At 27.9% G+C, this 23758-nt stretch overlaps 1 protein-coding gene across 1 annotated transcript; it reads right to left on the reverse strand.

Moving 5' to 3' along the window:
* Positions 1-1098: 1098 nt before the first annotated feature.
* On the reverse strand, positions 1099-23758 carry LOC123297382. The gene is made up of 2 exons (XM_044879022.1): positions 22959-23758; positions 1099-1393 (listed from the first exon to the last, which is right to left on the reverse strand). The coding sequence occupies exons 1-2, from the start codon at positions 23542-23544 to the stop codon at positions 1272-1274; spliced, it is 708 nt and encodes a 235-aa protein (XP_044734957.1). The 5' UTR covers positions 23545-23758; the 3' UTR covers positions 1099-1271.

Here is a 23758-nt window from a genome sequence, read left to right on the forward strand (position 1 = left end):
CTTTTATTAATTAATTTTAAGTAATTAAAAAGATATTAATTACTAAAATAATGGTTTAGTTGAAATGTCCAGTCATTAAAGTTACGGAAGAAAAATATTTGAACCAAATTTAAATTTCATGAATATTCCCTATTTAGGCTTCTAGACCAGATTACCCCCTTAAGTATTGATTTGAAAATTAAATTGATTGTTTATAATTAAATCTCAATTACTGTTGTTTCAATATTCTGATACAGACTAAGCGGAAGTTCTATGCGACTTACTATTTGAGAATCTATATCATGTTCTGAAATATAGAATTATAAAGGATTTCCGGTATGTATTAAAAAAGATATTCAAACCATGAGAATCCAAATGTGTTACAAATAAAAAAATATACACAAAGAACATTTTTTAACCATTAAATCAATAGGTGTAGAAAACTATGGGTAATTATGTGTTAAATGATTTTAAAGTGTTTCCGTAAATAATTTAAACTCAACAATATTGATTTAAGATTTATGATCATGTAAATTAGCGTCTCATTTTTAATTACAGAAATATGAATCAACCAATAGAAAAGTCCATCATTCTAAAATATACTAAATTTTATTACAAAATAATTTTTATTTTTTCTTTCAAAATAATGTTTTAAACTTATTGGTATACAATAGGGTATTATCGTTAATCAAAAATAAATTATGAAATTTGAAAAAAGTTAAAATTTATGTAAAAATTTACTTAAATATTCTGATTTCGAGTCATAAAAGCACATTTTTCTTTTAAAATATTAAAATTAAAAATCGTTATTTTTAAACTGTATATCACGTGACTTAAAACGCGGATAAGCTCTGCTGTGATGTCATATCGGTATGAGCCATATACCTTCAGTTAGTTCAGTGTAGACAGCTGGGTATAATATATCTATAGATAATAAGAACTTATATTTATTATAATCAGATGTCTATGAATATATCTGTCAAACTTATTTGTGTTATTTCGTATAATGATCCGATATTACGTCATCAAATCGGATGCCCGCGTTTTTGACAGTTTAAAAAAGGTTTAAAATTTAATTTAAGTTTTTGGCAAGAAAGCGTGTGTATTTTACCGAAATAAATTTTTGGTGGCTTTTTATTAGCAAAATCAACATTTTGAGGTACTTTTTCAAAAATAGTGGAATACCCTATTGTATAACAATTTTAATTAATTTTATTTATACTAAATTGCAAATTGTTTTGTAACATCAATAATATTGCTTAAACAGTAAAAACAAATTTAACTCATTAAATTTAATAATTTAATTTCCTTCGACTTTTGGTGGCGGTGGTTGGTGATTTTCGTGTTTCTGTTAATACTTTCTTTGTATCCATTTTTCCTGGTACTGGTGGTGATTTACGTATTCTCCAAAAGTCTGTAACAAAAAGAAACATAAATTACTAAAAAATACTCAATCAGCAAAACTATAATTTTTTGCCCTTTTTAACAACTTATCAACAATTTGCCATCATTCCAATTTTAATATTTCTTTTATGTATTTATGGTGTTATTCATAGAGTTAAGGTGAACGAGCACCAAGGCAATTTTAGCACGAAATAAGAATACAATCTTTCGATATCTGGAGTAATTTTCAAAATATCGAAAATTGGAAATATTGCTAAATTAATATATAAAGCTTTCGATATTGCGAAAACCAAGGCAGATATTGAAAAATTTTGTTCTTATTTTTCGTCTACATTCATGAAGTTATAACAAAATTGATTATCAAAGTTGAAAATAACGTACAAAAAATTTCAAATCTAAATGTAAAATTGCCTTGGTGCTTGTCCCACATTAATCGGCGGCTAAAAGTAGTAATATATTCATTAAAATATAAATGCAACTTGTATAAATATTAACAATTCTTATAAAAATAATGTTAATAATTCGTTCGTGAGTTACAATTAATTTATAGAAAAAAGAGTAGGAGATGCGCGGCTGGGTCAAACTTATGTTTACAAAGTATGTGTTTTTTTGTTCGTTTGTCATATATTATTAATAAGCTGTAATTATGCATTTTAGTAAAATTATATTCTCATTTAAATACAATAAATAATCATCTATAATTAAAAATGTTATACCTAAATACCAATACATTGTTTTCAAACAAATATAATTAACGGTTTTCCTTTCTAAAAATATTATTCAAATACAAATATGATTTTTAGGGCAGAAAAAAAAATTATTATTTTTAAAAATAAATTTTTTTAATTTTTCAGGTTAGGTTATATTGGCTGTCCACGAAGCGCACACTTAGGCTATAGAGTCCATCATTATGATACCATATGTGTTTTACCACCTTTCCGCTGATAATTTCATTTATCAGCTCCTCAATTTCAGAGGCTGAGTGCACCCTCCTTCATGCATATACCATGCACTACACCAGTCCATCACAGCTATTAATTAAATTAATTTTGTTGCGACGACGGGAATCGAACCCGCTACCCTAAGCATACCACGGACGGAATTGGTTACGCCTTAACCAACAGAGCTTATAGGGCGAAGTTTTAATCTTACCTTCGAATCGGTCTCAATTTGAACGTACCCACCACGAGAGGTGTTGAATTTGCTTTGCTTTATAAATTTTATTTCTAAAATACAATCACTTTGAAATATTCTATTCTATTTCAATTTATTCATACAAACAATTACATATATGTATGTCAAATAACAAGAAATATGATATAAATACGGTTTTTGTTTTTAAACATTAGTATATCAACTGTAAAATTGCAAAGCTTTCTGAGCCAACAGTAAGTGAAGAATGAATTATGTGACGTTACTACAACCACTAGAACAAGCTGGCAGTTTCCTATCATACAATGCCTAATGATTTGCTACACATGTATTACATACATAAAGTTTTATATTGTTTATCAATTATAGTAATTATTAAGGCGTTATCAGACTTATCACTTTGTAATTATTAATTTACAACAAAACAAATGTATCATTTTAATATAAACATATTTAATGTGTAATTATTAATTTCATAAATTGAAATGAAACACAACTATAAAGCTTTAAGAAATGATAATGGTTCATTCATGGTTGATTTTGTGTTTTTTTGGTAATAATCAAGTACCTACCATGAAGATAGACGTTAAATCAATTTCAGTACTGTCTACTTAGAAACCATTTCGTCTATTTTATTTAGGTAGTTTTTTTTCTTTTTTAAATAAAAGCTGGAATGCGTTTTATCACTACATAGTATAAAACAAAGTCGCTTTCTCTGTCCCTATGTCCCCATTTTGATGCGGTTTTTAATAGATAGAGTGATTCAAGAGGAAGGTTTATATGTATAATAACATCCATTAAATAGTGGAGAAGTACTGCTATTTTTGAGGTTTCTAAAGTGATGTCGTAAATAATTACATTTTTTCCGCATACATTGCAAACGCAGGCTGAACCCTACGAGTTTTATCAAAATAATGTACTAAGTATTGTACACATTGAAAAGGTCTACAGAAAAGTTGCACCCGTGCGAAGCCGGGGCGGGTCGCTAGTTGTACAATAACCCAAAAACAAAAGATCTGTTGAAGTTCTAACAAAGAATTTTGGATAGAAAAAATGACTCACAAAATTATATCCTTTGAACCGAAAGAAGAAAACTAGAAATAAAAACAAAATGTTTCAAGCAGTACAGTTAAATCCAAAAATTTTTATTAATAATCGTCTAAAAATACACTTCTATAAAAATAAAAATACTGACGATGTAAAAAATAGAATTAACATTTGTCTTTTTTTATTGCTTACGAATACAATTATTCCGTGAATTATTAGAACTATACATAAGGTTGTGTCCTTATATTAACACAATGAAAGTAACGTATACATTTACCATATGGTCTTTTGTGTAAATAGATTCAAATGTTTTGGCGTAGTCGTAAAGAGCAAAATTAATTTTAAAATCGAGTATTCAATTCATCTCTTAACTCTAAATAACTCGCAACATATTTGGTATCTATCGAAAATATATTTAATAACCAAAAAGGGAATTGTGTAGAAGGATTTTTCGCTAATTTTTTTCTTAAATGTTCGATATTCCTTCAGCCTTGACGGTCTTTTAACAAACTACAAAATGAACAAGTGTTCATCTTGAGAAAATCTAAACGAATAAAGATTCGAAAAAGACAATAGTTTTTTTTTTTTGCGAATTGAAATTACCGGCGCCAGGAAAATTTAAAACAATAGCGGATAATCCTGATCTCGAATTGACCATATTACCCATAAAAATATAAGATTAGACTTGATAACATGACAAAATTTGAAAGTGAAATTAAAATTGATTAAAAAACGAAGAAGTTGTAAGCAATCAAAGATTGCATTAAAAGGTTTCCCATCTTCTTTTAGCAAAACAAAGTTTTATATGTAATCTCTATGGCGAAACCTATGTATGACGTCACTAATGGGTATCTTCCTGTTTGTTTAATTAGGAATTTTAAACGCTCATATTTTGCATAATAGTAAAGATTTTTCAAAACCAACTTCACTTTTCTGCACGTCCAGTAAGAATTCCTTCACCTGAAGTAATAAAAAACATTTAGTCCAATCCCCTAATTCCTTTAGAGAAAGCCATTAACAGCCATTAAAAAAAAAAATTGAATTGAGATCAATCCATCTTAAGTGATTGTTTCGTTTAAAAAAGAGCCTTTCGCATTCATACAGAAGGTCTATTTCCTCTTTTTCAAGAAAAAAATTACAGAAATAGTACGATTCATGTTTCAAATTGATTTTTTACATATTTTCGAAGTCTAAATGCTTTTTGGATCAATTAAATCATGGATAGATAGGTACTTTGAATTAAAATTCATTTGTGATTTCGAAAAGTGTTTAAATTAAAATCGTAAATTTTACGAAAGCCATTCATATCGTGCTAATATAAACTGATCTATTTATATTATATTATAATAAAATAATAATAAGTAATATATTTTACCTAAGCTAAATTTACTTTATTAAACTTAAATAGTTACTGAGTCATTTCCGTTATCAATTTTATTGTTATTATTTTTACTGAATAATTATAAATTCATTTACGGAATATAACTAAAATAACTGTATATGTATGTTTATAAATAATACAATATGCGAAAACGAAGCGTGGCAAGAACTTAAGATACTGTTTATCAACTAATTTAAAAAAAATGAACTGCTCTACCTTTTGAGTTTCGAAAATCTGTCTAATTAGTAATTTAAAATACTAATGTCATCCGTTCACCATCTCTTTGACAGTAATTTCATATTTTGTTAAGAAATACAGTAAAAAAAACTATCGATATTCCCAAATAGGCTTCTGCTAGACTGAAGCTTCTCAACTTCCTCTAAAATAGCATCGATTGTTTTATACGTTATAATGCATTAAGGTAGTACAAGCGCCAAGGCAAGTTTAGACTTGTGGCTGAAATTATTGTGTACCTTATTTTAACATTGATGATAAATTTTGTTGAATGAATGTAGACGAAAAGAATAAAAATGCAATTTTTCAATATCTCTCTTGGTTTTCGAAATATCGAAAGCTAAATAATCAATTTTCAATTTTCGATATTTTGAAAATTACTCCAAATATCGAAAAATTTTATTCTTACTTTTCGTCTCATTTTGTCAAGTTATAACATAATTGATTATATATATAACATAATCAAAATTGAAAATATATATTTTTTAGTTTGTGCTCCCACTACCGCGCTCATACATCCTTAATTTTTCGAGTACATCGGGTTTTTATTGTTTTCAATAGTTTATTAAGGTTTTAACTTTAATTTAAATAGTTTTTACTTAATGTCCACCGACTAGTTTTGGAGAAATCTATGAAAACATATCCTCCATCTTAATCCGTTTTCTTAGAACAAGTCATTTATTTATTTAAATGCAAAATTACCCTAGCGCTCGTACATCCTTAAATAAGGAAATTGGGTAAACTTAATTGTTATTTAATAATATTATACAAAGAGTAATTTAAAGCCTTGAGACACTGTTGGCATTAATAACTTTAATAATGAAACACTTATACTAATAATTATTTAATATATTAAATAATTTAATAGTCTTTAATGAATTTTTTGACATTTAAAAAGTAAAAAGTACTTAAGGGTACATACATTACGCAAAATAAAATATTCTTCTAATCACGAAAGGAATTTTAAAAACGAAATTATAATTGTTTATTACGGAACATAAAACTAATTAAGCCTTAATGGGGATTCGTTTAAGTATAATGATTCAAAAGAGCATTTTAAAATATAAATTTATTTGTAAATAATTAACATTTTTTTGAAAACAGTAATGCTAGAAAAAAAATTAGCAATATTTAACATTAAATTACTTTGGAAAGTCTAGCCGTCACGACAGGCTCTATAAACCGGCGACATCCCAATTTGGAAGGATTACATTAATAGAGTATTCCACTATTTTTGAAAAAGTACTTCAAAATGTTGATTTTGCTAATAAAAAGCCACAAAAAATTTATTTCGTAAAAATACACACGCTTTCTTGCCAAAAACTTAAATTAAATTTTAAACCTTTTTTAAACTGTCAAAAACGCGAGCATCCAATTTGATGACGTAATATGGGTATCACTATACGAAATAACACAAATAAGTTTGACAGATATATTCATAGACATCTGCAATAAATATAAATACTTATTTTCTATGTATATATTATACCCAGCTGTCTACACTGAACTAACTGATGGTCTATGACTCAGACCGCTATGACATCACAGCAGGGCTTACTCGCGTTTTAGGTCACGTGATATACAGTTTAAAAATTACGATTTTTAATTTTAATATTTTAAAAGAAAAATGTGCTTTAATGACTCGAAATCAGAATATTTAAGTATATTTTTACATAAATTTAAATTTTTTTCAAATTTCATGATTTATTTTTGACTAACGATAATACCCTATTATATTAATAAAGTTGTGTATCATTATACCATGGAAACGCCTGAAATAAAACTCATGCACGATGCCAATACATATCTATCGGGAATAATTATTAATATTCACTAATGTGGGGGTTGTTGATAATTGATTCAAATAAAAATACTTTCATTTCAAATTCATAAAATAAGTATGATTTTTAACGGACTTTTAGCATCCCACTACTTCTGATCATAATAATTAATTAATAAACTCCTACTGTTTAATATTTTATTGAAATAAATATCCAAGGACGACTATTATCAATCAACAAGTTGACAATATTTATACAAACGATATATCAACGTAGAAATAATTCAGTAATAGTAACTTCGACTGACAAAAGATTATTTCCACTGAGAATATCGATGATTTCCGAATACTCAATGTTTAATTACGAACGAAATTGTTATAAATAACGAGGAAACCTAGTAAGAATAGGATATGCAGTTAAGATTTCGAACAAAACTAATTTATAAATACTTAATCTATTTGAGCATTAGTTTAAATTAATTTTGAGAGCAAGGAATTTATCTACAATTGAACTATCCTAAGTAAACTCACCCACAGATCTATCAGCCACACTGTCCTACTGGACCAACTCGGGTTGAGTGTAAAATTTAGAACAGTTCTCAAGAGTACCAAAATCACACGAGAATTATCAAGCGAAATTTTACTCGTGTTCATATCAAATTTTTTTAATATTGAGAAGTTTTGACAAAATTATTTCCAAAAGAGTTTTAAAATTATCAATTTAATGCTATTGTCACGTAAAAAATAACGTTTTTAAATTAACAATTCCAACGTATTTACTTTTATGTTTCTTTTACCCATAATTTTGTAACAGACAGTTTTTCCTAAAATGGTTCGGTTCAATGCCATTCATTTAAACATTTTTGTGTAGGTTTTTCATATGGAAATAAAATTATACTATAATAAAAAACCATAGTTTTTAAATTAGGATATTCAGGATTCCGTAGGTCAATATGTGATAAGAGTTTTGAGCACATTAGGCGTAAAGAATATTCCAAATTCCACATTCTGAATATACATTGATTGCTACGTTTCCATCGAGGTTGTTTCTATAGGTAAATGAGTGGTAGAAAGAAGAAGCACTTTTTTTTTCTATTAGAGGAACTAAGCCCGTTGCTTCTATTACAGGTACTAACTACTAAGCCCAATTTTGTGAGAAAATAAATTATTCATATGAACTCTGTCGTTAATAATAAGTTACTCTGTTCGAAAAAATTTACAAGGCAGCAACGTTCGAGATTAAAGTGTTCCTTTATCTCCTCTGTCAGGAAGAGATCTGACAAGTTGGCTTCGAATAAAATTGAAGGCCGATATCAGAAATTTCAGCAATTAGATGTTAATGGATAAAAAAATAGGGCATATCTCACAGAAGGCATTTTTGATTCATGTTGTATTTTTTTTCCATTCTTACTAATATAATAAATGTCAAAATAATTTTGCCTCTCTGTTGCGCAATCACGCCTAAACTACTAAACCGATTTAAATGAAATTTGGTACAGAGATAGTCTAAAGTCTGATAAAGACCTAGGCTACTTTTTAATGCAAAAAAGGGCTGTTAGGGGCTGAAATAGAGGATGCAAGTTTAAGTGGATACTACTAAAATGTGTTATGAATCGATTTAAAAGAAATTTGGTACAGGGATAGTTTAGAGCCTGAGATAGGACATAGGCTACTTTTAAATACGAAAAGAGCTGTAAGAGATTGAAATAAGGGATGCATATTTGTATGGAAATTATTTTATTTTTAAAGTTAGAAGCTTGAATCTAATTTTTTAGGCTTGTCATTAGATATAAATAAATACGGCATTCAAAGTTTGTGAAAATTTTACCCAAAAAGGGGTAAACATAGGGGTTGAAAGTTTTTGTGTGATGACATCGGCAAAAAGCTTACGGCCCAGGAAATAAAAATATAGAAGTAATAAGAGTCATTAACGCAATAACGCAAAATAGGCATCCATTTAGAAAAGTGAAACCAACAGAGGATATGAACAATAGGCCACAGCCTTCAAGATATATGCATTCAAAAAAAATTAGAGTTTCACATCACAAAATAATAAAATCGACGAAATTGTGAACAAAAGGAGAAAAGTTACGCCATTTGAAGTTAAGGTTAAATAATCTTTGTATTTAAAATTGAAGTTGTACTCTCATGGACATTCGTATACTCGGATTCGTTTAGAAGAAACGAAACAAAACACTTTATTGAAGAAAACAACATTCTTAATAAGTCCTCTGAGATATTACACTAATTTAAAAATATATATATACAACAAAAAAAAACAGCTGACTGAAATAAGTTCCCGCCAAAAGTGTACCTGTCCGTTAAATAAAGATAAGAACACACTGGTGTTGTGTGGTATAAGATTGTATAGATTTTTTTTTTTTTCGTTTCTTTTAAAAAACATCTGCTCTGTCCTTTAAGACAACATTGGTTATATATTATGTATTTGTATGTTTATTTATATATATTTTTATACCATGTATATGAAATATATCAAGGTATACTAAGTTTAGTTCCAAGTTTGTAACGCTTGCTTAAAAATATTGATACTATGAACAAAAATTTGGTATAAGTGTTCATAAAATTACCTAATTAGTCCATTTTCGGTTGTCTGTCAACACGATAACTCAAAAACGAAAAAATATATCAAGCTGAAAATTTTACAGCGTACTCAGGACGTAAAAAGTGAGGTCGAGTTCGTAAATGAGCAACATAGGTGAATTATATTTTGAGTCTGTGTAACCCATCTTGTAAACCGTTAAAGATAGAACAAAAGTTTAAATGTAAAAAATGATCCTTATAAAAAAATAACCAACTTTTGTTTGAAACCTTTTTTCGTAAACATCACTGTTTACCCGTGATGGTACAAATTAGGCGTAAATTGTATATAGTATGTATTATATGGGCATATCATTTATGTATGTGTGACATGTATATATGTATGTGTAATGTGATAGAGTAATCAGCACTGTCTATACATGGTATTTCAACAATTAACTCAGTCAATTGTTTGTTGTCACTTGTTTTAAAGTTAACTTTGGTATGATTAAAATTGAAATATATATCAACTTGTGTAAAAAGTTGGTTCATGGTGGTAATAATTTTATTGTGGACAAAAGTCAGTGTTGATAGATTTAAAAACTTTTAAAGGGTGGCTTCTGTTTGTATCAATACAACACGTATGTGTTTGATAACATATCTTAGAAAATAATTTAAAATATTGACAAGTGTCCAAATTCATTGTTACAGGGAATAAAGCAAATAAACAATGCTTACAAAGATCTATTGAGCAAGTAGTTCTTTTTCCCAGTGCAAGGTTTCCCAACGTTTTTGACGCGTGACTGACTCAACATTCGTTTGGAAGGGAGAGAATGGACGCATTGAAATATGTAACTGAACTGATTATATTATGTTTTTATGATTCCTGAAATTGGAATGGGCAAATCCTTTTGGAGGATTTAAATTTTGTATTAGTCATGATAATTTTACGAATTGTTTTTTATTGAAATACCCGAGTTTTTAGCAAAATTTTCTGTAACAGATTTCATGTTTTTATGTAACTGACTGAGTTAAGTGTTTAAATACCCTGCAAAGAGTGTAGAATGGCAATGTTTGCATTCTTTTTAATAAATTAAAACAGTTTAAAAACCAATGCATATATTTATAACTAGTTGAAGCTTCCTGCAAATTTTCAACTGCCTATCTTTTATAGTTTTGGGGAAAAAGGATACTAAAGTATTGTCCTAATTGGCGCTGTCACGGGTAAATAGTGATATTTACGAAAAAATGTTTCAAACAAAAGTTGCTTATTTCTTTTTATAGAAATATTTTACATTTAGACTTCGGTTCTATTTCGTAACGGTTTACAAAATGGATCCTAAGTACCTAAGCCCAAATTTACCTATAATGCTTATTTACGAACTCAAACTCGCTTTTGACGTCCTTGGCGCATTTTAAAATTTTCAGCTTGATATCTCTTCTCGTTTTTGAGTTATCACCTATACCAAAATTTGATTCATATAATCAATATTTTTAAACTTTATACAAACTTGGGACTAAAATTAGTATACCTTGGTATATATTTCATATATACAAGGTATAAAAATCAATAGATAAAGCAACATTTAAAGTTAAGAATCAAACAAGCAGAACAATACAGCAACATGACGTCATGTATAACATTTCAATTTTCAATAATATTTTTTTAAAAACATGCATCTAAATAAATTAATCATATTATTTTAAAATCTTTCAGAAAAAAAAAAACCAATTCGTTGAATACAGGTATTTGTTAAAGAATACAAAAAAAAAAATAAAATAAAATTTTGGCGCCAAATATAAACGCGTGCCTTAATATTTGAATAATAAGAAAGTATAGTTCACAGTGTCAATAATTATTGTAAACTTTTTTTTTTTTGAAAAACAGTATGAATTACTTTTTTTTATTGTATTATAATTTATGATCTGTTAAGACGAACATAAATATTTAACACAAAAAATTGCGTAGTAAAAATATGCATTATTTAAAAAAATAAAAATTTAACGAACTTTTTAAAAATCCACCCCCGTACTATCTCACACTACACCACCACCTCCCCATTTTTACCTTTCACAAGTTTTACTTTTATATATTTTGTGAAATAGGTGATCTATTGTGTATGCATTTAAATATGATATTCAATGAAAGAGAATATAAAATATAATAATAAAACTTATTTTTTGAACAAAATAAAAGGTATAATAATATAATACTTTACATGAATATAATTGTATACAATTTAATAACATACAGAGTGTTCAACATAGATTGTATTCAGGTGTCTAGAACGTTTGTGGTGTCTGTTGGAATACAAGTGTGGATGTCTGTATACAGCCCCAGATCTAAGAGCAGGAGAGGCAAATCGGGGCGTTTGTCCCGAAAATCATAAAAATTTGAATATGATTTATCCTAAGTTGATTTATGTACATATCCCATGCTCGATCCAAAGATCAGCAGGTAAATAGACTTGATCTCACACGAAAACATTCAAAAGACTTGAATAAAGTTGATTTTTAACCAAGAATTTTTTGTATTTGAAGAGCTAGTAATCGGAATTTATGAAAAATCAAGTGTCTTAGACAGTTAGACCTGCACAACGTGCAACCATGAATTGCAAAAAGCGGTTCCAAGTGTTAGTATAACTTTAAGAATATACTGCACATTAGCAACCACTTATCTGCAAGCTGTAGCAGCGTAGCTTCAGCAAATTGAAAAAAATTCGTAACACAGAAGCTATGTTAGCTAAGCGAATTCCCTCAGAAATTGAAAAAATAACAATTTTCTGAAAATATATATAATAAATTTTTAATTTTTCAATAATTTTTATTTCGAAAATTAAGCGCCTAGAGAAAAAATCACAAGATTGCTTTTGTGCTTAAAAGTGATCAAAAAATACAAAAATATTTTTTGTTTTGAAAAAATTCAAAATTTTGTACTTTGCGTTTTACTGAAATTAGTATTCAATATTGGAGCTTCTCTCTGTATTTGAACATAGATTCAATATACCTAGTGTTTCATTTAAAAGTTCACAATTCAGTTAGGGCAGGTATTTGATATTTATAGTAATTGAGATTCATCAAAGTTCATAAATTTTTAGTAGCTAAATTAAAAAATACCTTCATTAAAATTTTAGGTAGAATACAAGTTACAGGAATCATAAAAATCATTTTGGGTTTCTGCTCGACATTGATCCGATCCTTATTGTTCCTACACTACCGTTTTACATGTTTAAGGTAGTTGGGTCACGCAAGCGAAATATTAAGTAATCTCCAAAACTTTAAAAGTCTAATTTACACACTGTTAAAATTTGAAGGGAATTTACCACGCCTGCCATGAGATAATTGTAATTCATTCTTAACACACGTAGCATAGGAGAAGCGTGCGAACATGACAATCTTTTAAATTTTTCCCAGTAAAGGAGAATTGCGGTTTTGGCAAAACAAACTAATATTTGGAAGAATTATATATTCCGAATAATTAAAAAAAATGAAAATTATTCACTATTTACTTTCGGTGTATATGTGTATTCATTCTAGTGAATATGTACATTTCTTATTTGTATTGTGTTCGATAGTAGTAGTCACACTACAGTAAAAAACTCTTGGTTGTAACCAATATTTAAATAAGCCAATAATTTTTGACTGCAATGGTGGGAAAGAACTACCTTAACGCAAAGAAGCTCATTAAAATTCAAACACTTGAAAGATTTAATAATCAGACATTCACAAGATTGAATTTATAAGTTGCAAGGTGTTATGAACAAAAAAAAACAAAAAGGCTAAATTTACATAAAACATCCCTGTATACGTATTATAAATATACAATCTTATACACACTACCTAAGATAAAATTATAAAGTTTTTATGTATATCAGCTGTTTTTAAAACTCTATATATGGACCCATAAGGGATGAAGCTAAAAGAACTTTAAAGTAAAACACCTGGCGTCGACCGTTAAAATTTAAAATTTTAAAAAAAACCACAGCCAAAACTCTCTTATTCTTATTTGAGTGAGTAGGATGTTGTTGATACCAAAAATGTAAACTTTTTTTTTTAATAGGCTCCCAAATAGATATTATATATATTTGGGTAACAGTGTGGTTTTAAAAGTGTTGCCACTTGTTGTGTTACAGGATAATTTTTATTGTCTTAATTTTTAATGCAATTTAACAATTGATCAAATAATTAAATTTATGAACTTGAGTTGAATTTAAAATGATTCTAAATATTACAGTTTTTGTAAGATGTGAGAAAGGCCTCCCTCCAATCTGAATAACTTCAAATAGATAAAATGGAACATCGTATAAATTGTAACGAGCATGGTGTAAGTGGCTGTGGGGGCTTTTTCTAGAAAAATGCAATTAAGTTTGGAATCGAGGGTAGCTGCGGATAGTAATAAATAGTACATGGTTTCCATGAAAACAGCATAAATGTTAAAATCAGTTTAAAGTATGTTAACAGGTAGCGACAAGGTGGAAATGTTAGTTTGGAGTGTACGTAACAAAGTAAAAATCAATTAAACTCAAAACCCTTGGAAATTGTGAAATGGGGGATTGCTTTTAGTGATTTAAACCGTTATTTTGCGATATACCTAAGGCGAAAAATGTTTAGAAGGAAAATTCTAGATAATAATAAATTGGAAAACTTTTGTACGGGACTTTTTTCAACATACCCTCAAATTCCATGAGAAAATCGCGAAAAACTACTTTCTTCTAAACTACATACTCTGCCCGGGCTCATTTTAATCGTTAAAATGTTTATTTTAAAATGATCTATCTATGTGTATGGTTTATTTTTCATTAAACAGCTTCAAATCAAGAAAATCCGATAAAAACGATTTTTCTTCTGTAAACACAGTTACTTAAAATAGAAAAAAGATATATCAAGCTCAAATTATTATAGCGTGCTCAGAAAATTTTGATTAGATTAATGTGTAAGTCAAATTAAATTGGAAAAATCAGGAAATTCAATAAATTGAAAGTCGATTGTACCTACATATAAACATTTTTAAATGGTCCATATTTATATACCACACTGTATATATAAAACTGTTACAGTTTAAAAAAAATTGCATTGAATCAAAATATTGAAATTAAGTTGATTGTGGCGGGAGGGTTCCTGACATCACATTAATAAAATTGTACCTATACACATATAATAATATTATATCGTTTGGTTATCGTTTTATCGAAGAAGTAAAGTGAATCTTTTTTTATTTTAGAACAAGTCTCACAAGCTCCTGTGTCTAGCACCTGTTGTTTTTTCTTAACCCCCTCAAGATAGGTTCGCTGCTGCACACACACACACGTGAAATTAAAGGTACACATTTGTGTACATTTCTTTTTCCTTTCAATATCTTATCGTGTTAGTAACGAATTTAAAAAGATTTTTTTCGTTTTTGATTTAAATGGCTTTTAGCTATTTAACTAACCAACATTTTTTTTAAATTTAGATTATTTGAAAAATAACAAATAATTACGGGGGAAGTTATTTCTTTTTCAATAAACCATGTATAGCAGCAGATCATATTTAGGTCTTAAAAATATTTCCGAGTTAATTTACGAATAAATAAAAATCGGTAAGGTAGTAAGAGTACCAAGGCAAGTTTGGACTTGTGTTTGAAATTATTTGTACCTTATTTTCAATTTTGGTGATGAATTTTGTTATTACTTCAAATAAGAAAAATAAGATTTTTGTTTTTGTTTACTTTTAATCATGCATACGATATTTATTTTCATCATGGTCTCTTCGAATATAATTGATGTTTTTAATATGATGCATACAGTGTAAACTAAATATTGACATTTATATTGTCTAGTAAGTTTAATTAAAGAGAATTGAAAAATAATATAGTCGAACCAGGACTTCTTAGATTCATGTCAAGCTCCTTACCAATTAGGCTATTCGAGTTCTAGACACGATATTTTTTAAATTTTTGTACCCCATTACCGTGATCTCATAACGTTTTAACTTTAATTAAAACAGTTTTTTTATTAATTTTCATCGACTAGTTTTGGAGAAATCTATGAAAACATATATTCCATCTACTGTTTTCCCATAAGACTAATGTTAAGTATACCTACTTTTGAAGTTCTTCTCCCACTAAAGCTATAAAGGTTCTTTTCTCACTAAAGCTCCCCCACTAAAATTTTTAGAAATGACTTAGATTTATTCCAACTTTATATAAAAAAAAATCAAGCCTTTTATCCAAAATTGCTCTGGCGTTGGAAATCATTGAGAGTAGCATAGAATTGTTGTTCGAAGGAATTTCCAACAATTCATGTAAGAGGTATCAGGTTCAGAAAACCGACCAATTTTTCGAGACAAATATGGGAAATCTTCTTTTACGAAAATAGTTTCTAAGTCTACATATATTTTGGTTGGTATTTTTGAAAGAACTATAACCTTTATACATTGTACAAAATATTTTTTCTCATTTAAAATATGATTATTTTACACTAAAAATTTTAATTGAATTTCTTAGAAACCAATGATTTTTTACTTAAAAAATGTAATTACAAATTTTTAATAAAAAAAAGAAGACATAATATAACATATAAAAATTGAGTACAATAAGTTTCATTTATTTATGAAACCTAAAGCAAGGCCTCATTTAATTCACTGCAATTTTATAGTTTTACCTTGGTAGAATGAAAACAAACGATTTACGATTCAACTAATTTGTAAAACAATTTGTAATGTTTATTAATTTATTTGATTTCTGTTTAGAAATTTATTCTCTTTTTGTCAAAATCGTACAAAAACAGATTTATTAGCACAGTATTTCAACCGAGTAGATAAACAGGTAACTCATATTTAATTAAACATAAATTCAAGTAAAAACAAAAATTTTGCGAATTTATTGCATTCAAAAATGAATCGAAAATTAATTTTTCAAAAGTATATGTAAAAATTGTGATTTGCACAATAATTCAAAAATGATATCAAATACAACCTATTTTCAAGAAAAAGTTTTTTCTTATCAAAATAAAGTAAACATTTGATAACGCTGCAATATTCATTTTACATTGCATACATAATATATACCGGGTGTCAACGAAATGATTTTACTTAACTTTATTTTGTGAAAATTAAAAAGAGAAATTCCATTTTTTTATACGAATTATCGTTCATAATAACAATTTTTTTTACCGATAATCGAATGTTTTCCCCGTAAATGAGACTAATTTGATTAATTTTAAGAAAATCCTATAATTTTTCTTCGATGGCATGTGAAAAGTGAAATTTCATTTCCAAAATAGCGAAAATATAGGCCTTTTTGAAAATTTATAATCTAGTTTTTTGATTGATTATTTTTGTTGTATAAGTATATAGTTAGAAGAAAAAAATTACCCAATCAAATGGTATACAAAAAAGGCTAAGTAAAAAAAAACATTGCGTTAGGAACTCTAACTATCATGGACTTTATACTATTTAAGATATTAATATGAACATAAAACACCGTACATTGGATCTTCAACGATATCATACATAAATTGTTGTTAAATATAATTAGATTTTGATAAATCGATATTTTTATTTTTCAATGTTATTTATGAGGGCAATTATTTTTCTAATCAATTGGTACAGTTTTCACATTAAATTATAAATTTTCTAATCTATTTTACAAATATTTATACTAATATCTAAAAACCAAAGATATTATATAAAATATTAAGGTTATTCGATCATTCAATTAAGATGAGAAGTTGTACATAATACTTATACTAATGTGTATTAAGGTGTTTCGATACCGTAAAAATGAAAATGAGACCAAAAATTTGAAATTTTATTTATCAATTAATCATCTTTTTATATCTACGTTATTTGTGAAAATTTATATCGATTCTCTGTACGGTTTAAGAGAAATTAACTATCAAAGTGTTTTTACCAAAAAAAATTTCCATTTTTATGTACAGTTCTTAATTTGGGATGAATTTAAAGTTTAAAACTTGGGGAAATATTGAAAGAAGTTTTTTATGTATATGGTTAACATTTTTAAAAGCACTTATTAGTGTATACCAGGCATGGGCAAGTTACTTTATTGTGTGCCATAAACTTTATTGTGTGTCTCTTTATTCAAGTCTGCATTGCTCATAGAAAAGGAAGCGAGATGTGTATACGACTCTTCTACCTATCTCAGTTTCTCTTATAGTAATGATATAGGTAGAAAAAAAATGTTGTTTCTCTGTCTTACTCGTATTTTTGGTTGTCACTGTCTTTCCCGTATTTTAGATACATAAGTCTGAGGGATTCCCTTAAGCCACGTTTGCCCATGCCTGGTGTATGCCATTTCATAAATATTTCTCACCATATTCATACTTTTTAAGGTAAATTTTTCGAAATTTACCTTTCCTATAAAAGAGTCAAATCGCTTTATGACCCTAACAGTATTTTAATACCCCCAATATAACTCAAGAGTCAATAATCAGCTTAATAATATACTTATTATAAATCCAGGACAATTTTTTAAATATGTTTCTAATTGATTACAAAAAAATTGTAAGGATAAGAAGTGTCGTTATCATCGATTGTCTAGAAATTGTTTCAAATGATTATAATCAAAATCACATCCATTAATAATTATTACCAACAGAAAAAAAATAAAAATAATTTTAAAGAGTTTATTGCACTTTTTTTCTCTGTGGTTAATTTTTAACTATTATCATTACACAAAAATGTTTTTTTTTATAGAAAATAGACCTTCAATGTTTTTTTGAAGACAGACAAACATTAAAATAACATTAGCAAAAAAGAACAAAAAGTACAAAAATTTTATAAAATATATAATTTATTTCAAACAGTTTGAACATTTTTATAGATTGACAATTTCCTATTCAGTTCAATTTTATATAATACGAAAAAGTAGGACATAATTGAAATACAAAACATTTAGTTAAAGAGTAACTAAATTGTAGACTAAATTTTCGAACAAAAATGTTGAATTCAAAAAGGAACATCTTTTAGATCACTTGAATTTGATCTTGATCTTTAGGATTATCTAAGTTACTTCGAGTTCGTAACTGTTAAGAAATAAAAATAGGCTTCGAATTTCTTATGAAAAAGCAAACATCGTTTGTTTGAAACTGTTTTTTTAGAGAATAAAATCATTTCGACAGAATTTCAATTGGAAAAAAATATATTTCAATATAAAGTTAAATATATTAACAAGTTAAAACTTTTTCCTCTTACCAATATCAGAAATTAAATAAAAAAATAAACGTTAATATGTATCTTCGATTTTGCATACAATTTTTGCCTAATCTATTCGATTAAAGAAAAAATTTTAAATGCTCTTCTATCTATAACTTGAGGCGACTTTTAGAGAGCGCAGATCCAGCCCTCAAAAAAGGTGAAGGGCACCTTTGTTTCCCTCAAAAATTATCCGATGGGGGTTTGGTATGAAATTAGGAACAATAGTCTAATAATTTATTAAATCATAAGTCTATTTAGGTGATGGATCCACCACTGACTTTTAGATCAACCTAAAGATTAAGATTAAATTCAAGGAGCCTAAAAAAGTACTCTTTTGAACCTAAATTTTTTTAAACTTTTCTCTAGTTTAGTTTACCCTACAAGATTTTTCCTATTATATATGAAAACGGTTTACATTGTAGCCTAGGAACTTTATTTTAGCTTTTTGGAAATGGCTTTCGGTTAAGCATCCTGAAACTGCAGTGGATTCAATCTGTTCTTAACAAGTAAGTCAAAATCCTATAGAAATTCCTCTATTTGAGATATGAAAGACAGACCTCACTCCTGCAGGAAAGAATGGCGACAGTGAGAATGAAGAATACATGCTATCTTTCAGCATTGCTTTCTAAAATTTCCTATGATTCAAATTTTTTATTCAAAAACTCGAACTTCGGTTTCTAGATTCCCTACTTTCTCTTCTACCTATTTTCTTGTCACTGTGGTTGGTGATTTAGAAGGTTTTGGTCAAATTTTAGCACATATTTAATAAAAGAATGTGCAGTGGAAATAATGGTTGGTCAAATAGTGGATACGATTTTTAAACTGACCGGACAGAAAATAAATTTTTATTTATATCCAAGATTCAAAGAAACTATACCATATTTTTTTTATAAACTATTTTGAAACAGGAAGTAAACTTTTGAATAGATTTGTGGCCATAACCGATCACAATTTGAGATATAGATAGACACAATAAATATGATGGTACCTAGAAACAAAAAAGTTTATTGCACAAGCACTGAGCCATGACTGTTACAGATTTTTATATTTTTTGTATAATTTATAATTTTTTTATATATTTTTTTGATTATGTGGCAAATATAAAGGTATATGGATACTTTATGTGTGTTTAAATATAAAAACAGTCTGGTACGAACTCCATATAACATCTATATACAAGATAAATATATATTTAAATATAGAGGTTGTTTGGCGTTGAATAAGAAAACACTGAAGGTGTTTGGCGTTGAATAAGAATTTCGAGATTCAGCATTCAAATTTTATTGATTTAAGTTGTAAAATTTAGTTTTTAAATTTCATATCTTGCAAAATATTATTGGTATACTGAAGAAAGTTACTGGAAATCTATTAGCGGTTACTAATCCCAGGATCGCATATTGGGAAAAAATAATGTCAATCAGTCAATATGGTAGTCATAAGCCGGTTTAAAGTAATACGAGCACCAAGGCAAGTTTAGACTTGCAGTTGAAATTATTTGCATCATTTAAAAGTTACCATTCGCATTCGCGATTATTGTAGGCAAACATTCTCAACATTTATGCCGTCACTATGTTAGACAGTATTATTGTATAAAAATTTTCGAAAAACAAAGAACAAAAACGTAATTTAATTAGTTGCTTTTAATAAAAGAATGTTAAGAATGGGATATTATCGTTAGTCAAAAATTAATCATGAAATTTGAAAAAAGTTAAAATTTATGTAAAAATATACTTAAATATTCTGATTTCGAGTCATAAAAACACATTTTTCTTTTAAAATATTAAAATTAAAAATCGTAATTTTTAAACTGTATATCACGTGGCCTAAAATGCGGGTAAGTCCTGCTGTGATGTCATAGCGGCATGAGTCATAGATCATCAGTTAGTTCAGTGTAGACAGTTGGGTATAATATATACATAGATAAGTATTTATATTTATATTATAATCAGATGTCTATGAATATATCTGTCCAACTTATTTGTGTTATTTCGTATAATGATACCCATATTACGTCATCAAATTGGATGCCCGCATTTTTTGACAGTTTAAAAAAGGTTTAAAATTTAATTTAAGTTTTTGGCAAGAAAGCGTGTGTATTTTTCCGAAATAAATTTTTGATGGCTTTTTATTAGCGAAATCAACATTTTGAAGTACTTTTTCAAAAATAGTGGAATACCATAATATTTTTTTTGAGATCATCGTATGTGCAACGCGTATAATTTTGTACACGCAGGTATAGAATTAATTATCTTTTTTTGTTCAGTGATAAGAATATTTATTTTACAGGTGAAAATCCTTATCATGTTTTTTATTTGAAGTAACTTTGGCGTGGTATAATAAATATTTATGATTTTTTTATTGTAAAAATAATAATATTGAAATTTATAAATATTTCTTAAATTCAGAGTGTATCAGAAAATTTTTAAGGACATTTTTCTTTTTAGAATTTTATTGTATGGGTCTCCATGTTATTGTTTTATCGCACAAGATGGCATATCCTGTACAGAAGTGTGATTCTCAGTGTGCGATTAACTATTTCAAATATAGATAGATTCTTTACATTCGAGATTATTTCAAAGGGCCATTCTATGACGAACAATTTTATTGACTTGAATGTAATCGAATAACCTTAAAAATTATAATCATATATGAATCTCATTTTCAAATGATATTTAATATCTTATACAATTTTTGTACACAAAGACAGATAGGGCGGATTTTTTATTATTATTTTTAAAATATCAAGTTTCAAAATTCACATTCTATGTTTATTTATTCTTTATTTAAAAATAATATTAAAGTAATTGACAAACAAAAAAATTAATCAATATATTCTACCTAATTTCATTTTTTACCAAATCTATTCGAAATTTTGACCATAAAGTTGTTTATCTTAAAATAATCGCCATAAAAAAAAGTTACAGTAACCCACAAAGATTTCAGAAATCTTTGTCTTTTTAATATAACCTTTGAAATAGGGGTGGGAGGTTTTGGCATTTATTTAACTATTTGAAATTAATGGGTTGAAAGTTCATCTACAACGCATAATTATTTTATGCTCTTTTAGTGATTTTCTTAAATTTTTAAATAGCATTTAAATTTTAAATTTAATTAAGATTAAATAATTATTAATTATATAATAAAAAAACGATACCGATTTAATGAAAATTTTCTCTGGGCACAGGTAAAAATCCGCCCGAATGCAGAAGGGTCGAATAAGCAAGCGAAGAGCCCTTTTTTAGTAATTATATTTACGTAAAATAAGCAATTATAATAAAAATGGTTGAGGTAATTCGGACACTATCGTGGGTTTAGCGTGAGTCACGCGTTAAGTTGATTTGGTTAGGTTAGGTTAGAGTTGCTGTCCTTGGGTGGGGCACACTTAAACTATAGGGTCCGTTGTGATACCGAAAAAGGGTTGGCCCATCCACTCCATGGCCACTAGTCCATGAACCATTTGGAGCTGTTTAAGAACAGCAGCAGTGCTTTGACGTCGACGAACTTTCGGAATAGATGAATACTGTGAACAGAATATTATCTAATTTTTTTGAGCTTTTCTCAGATTTTCTGAGGATCAGTGAATGAACGTAATCACAGGGTTTACCAAAAAAAAGCCAAAAAATCCCGCTGACCCGTGCTAACTCGACCCCATTAAAAACATGGCCAGCCCGAAATCAGAGATAAATTAATATTTTTCTAGGAGCTTTTTTTAAGAAAAAACGGTAAAGGAATTGTTTCTGTGTGTTGGTAAATACTTTCTCAATATCATTCTGACAACGCGACACCCGAAAAAGGGAGACGTGGCTAAATAAAAAACTGCCAACTAACTAATGGTCAAGTGATTAATGAATATGGTTAAAATTAACGAAAATTTATCTCATTAACGATACGCGGATTCTAAAAATGATAAAAAATTTTCTAAATGCTTCAAACTTAACTGACACATTGTATTTATAGTTCAGAACTGCTTTTCGAGGGTATAAATTAAGAAAATTTTGAGAAAGTAATTTTTTGTAGGTTTTGAGCAAGTAATTGAAGAATATCGAAAATTTTTAGAATATTTACTAAATCGAAAAATGTTTTTTGATATTTCTTAATATAATAGCATCCTATAGGAGAAAAATTGTTGTTCCAAATTTTCTCTACGTTACAGAATATGTCAAACAAACAAAATGACACTATTTTGCAATAATAAAAGAAAATTTTTTTAAAATATCTACAAAGTGGTACAAAAAAAATGTCTCTTACCTGTAATTTGTAACTGTTTATTATATGGTTTATTAATTGAACTTCGTACTGGCACATTTCTATTTACTGTTGAATTTTCATCATTCTGACTAGTATTCGCTGTTGATGGGAATAAATTTTTTCGTACCGATCTTGCTAATAAATTCGTTCGATTTGTCATTACTGTAAATGGTTGACGTATATTCTCTTGTAACATATCAATTTCCCGTACACTTTTCATAATTATACTATCAGTTGGATATTTATTTTCAATATTTTCTAAATTATTTTGTTGTGTTTCTTGTAAACGTTTCGCTTTACGTGTCTTATGTTTCGAGGATGATGTTATTGAGCGTACATGATTATTTGATTCAATTGGTACTAATTGTCCAGTTTTCCAATCGATACCCCAACGATTTAATAAACGTTCACGTTCTAGTTGTTCTTGTTTTTCACATACTTCACGTAATTCTAATGTATCCGGTGGTCCGAATAAACAACGGCATGTTGTTTCACCATATTTATATTGATTATTGTTTGTATCACTTTTTAATGATAAAAATGTTGAGATTGATGGTAATAATAATTCGTTTTGTTTTTCAAACATGATTGCACTATCGTTTTTCCTTTTTTGCACCACACGGTAAAGTCACTGATATGATGACAACTACACTGTACTGACTGAGTGACTGCACTTTAGTGTGTTTAAGTATGAAACGTTCAGTTGATACTGAGTTTGGTTTGTATGTGAACACGTGTTTTTAAGGCACACACACACACTGATACAAGAGCAAGGAGCTTACTATTTTTGCTAGGATGCG

The sequence above is a fragment of the Chrysoperla carnea genome, chromosome 4, assembly GCF_905475395.1.
Source record: "Chrysoperla carnea chromosome 4, inChrCarn1.1, whole genome shotgun sequence".
Taxonomy (NCBI): Eukaryota; Metazoa; Arthropoda; class Insecta; order Neuroptera; family Chrysopidae; genus Chrysoperla; species Chrysoperla carnea.

Bases quoted from the DNA above. Each gene is read 5' to 3' on its own strand.
- LOC123297382 (XM_044879022.1), bottom strand. From the start codon at position 23,544: ATGTTTGAAAAACAAAACGAATTATTATTACCATCAATCTCAACATTT. The intron at 1,394-22,958 runs GTAAGAGACATT...TTTTTGTTACAG, and splicing joins TAAACAGTTACAAATTACAG to ACTTTTGGAGAATACGTAAA.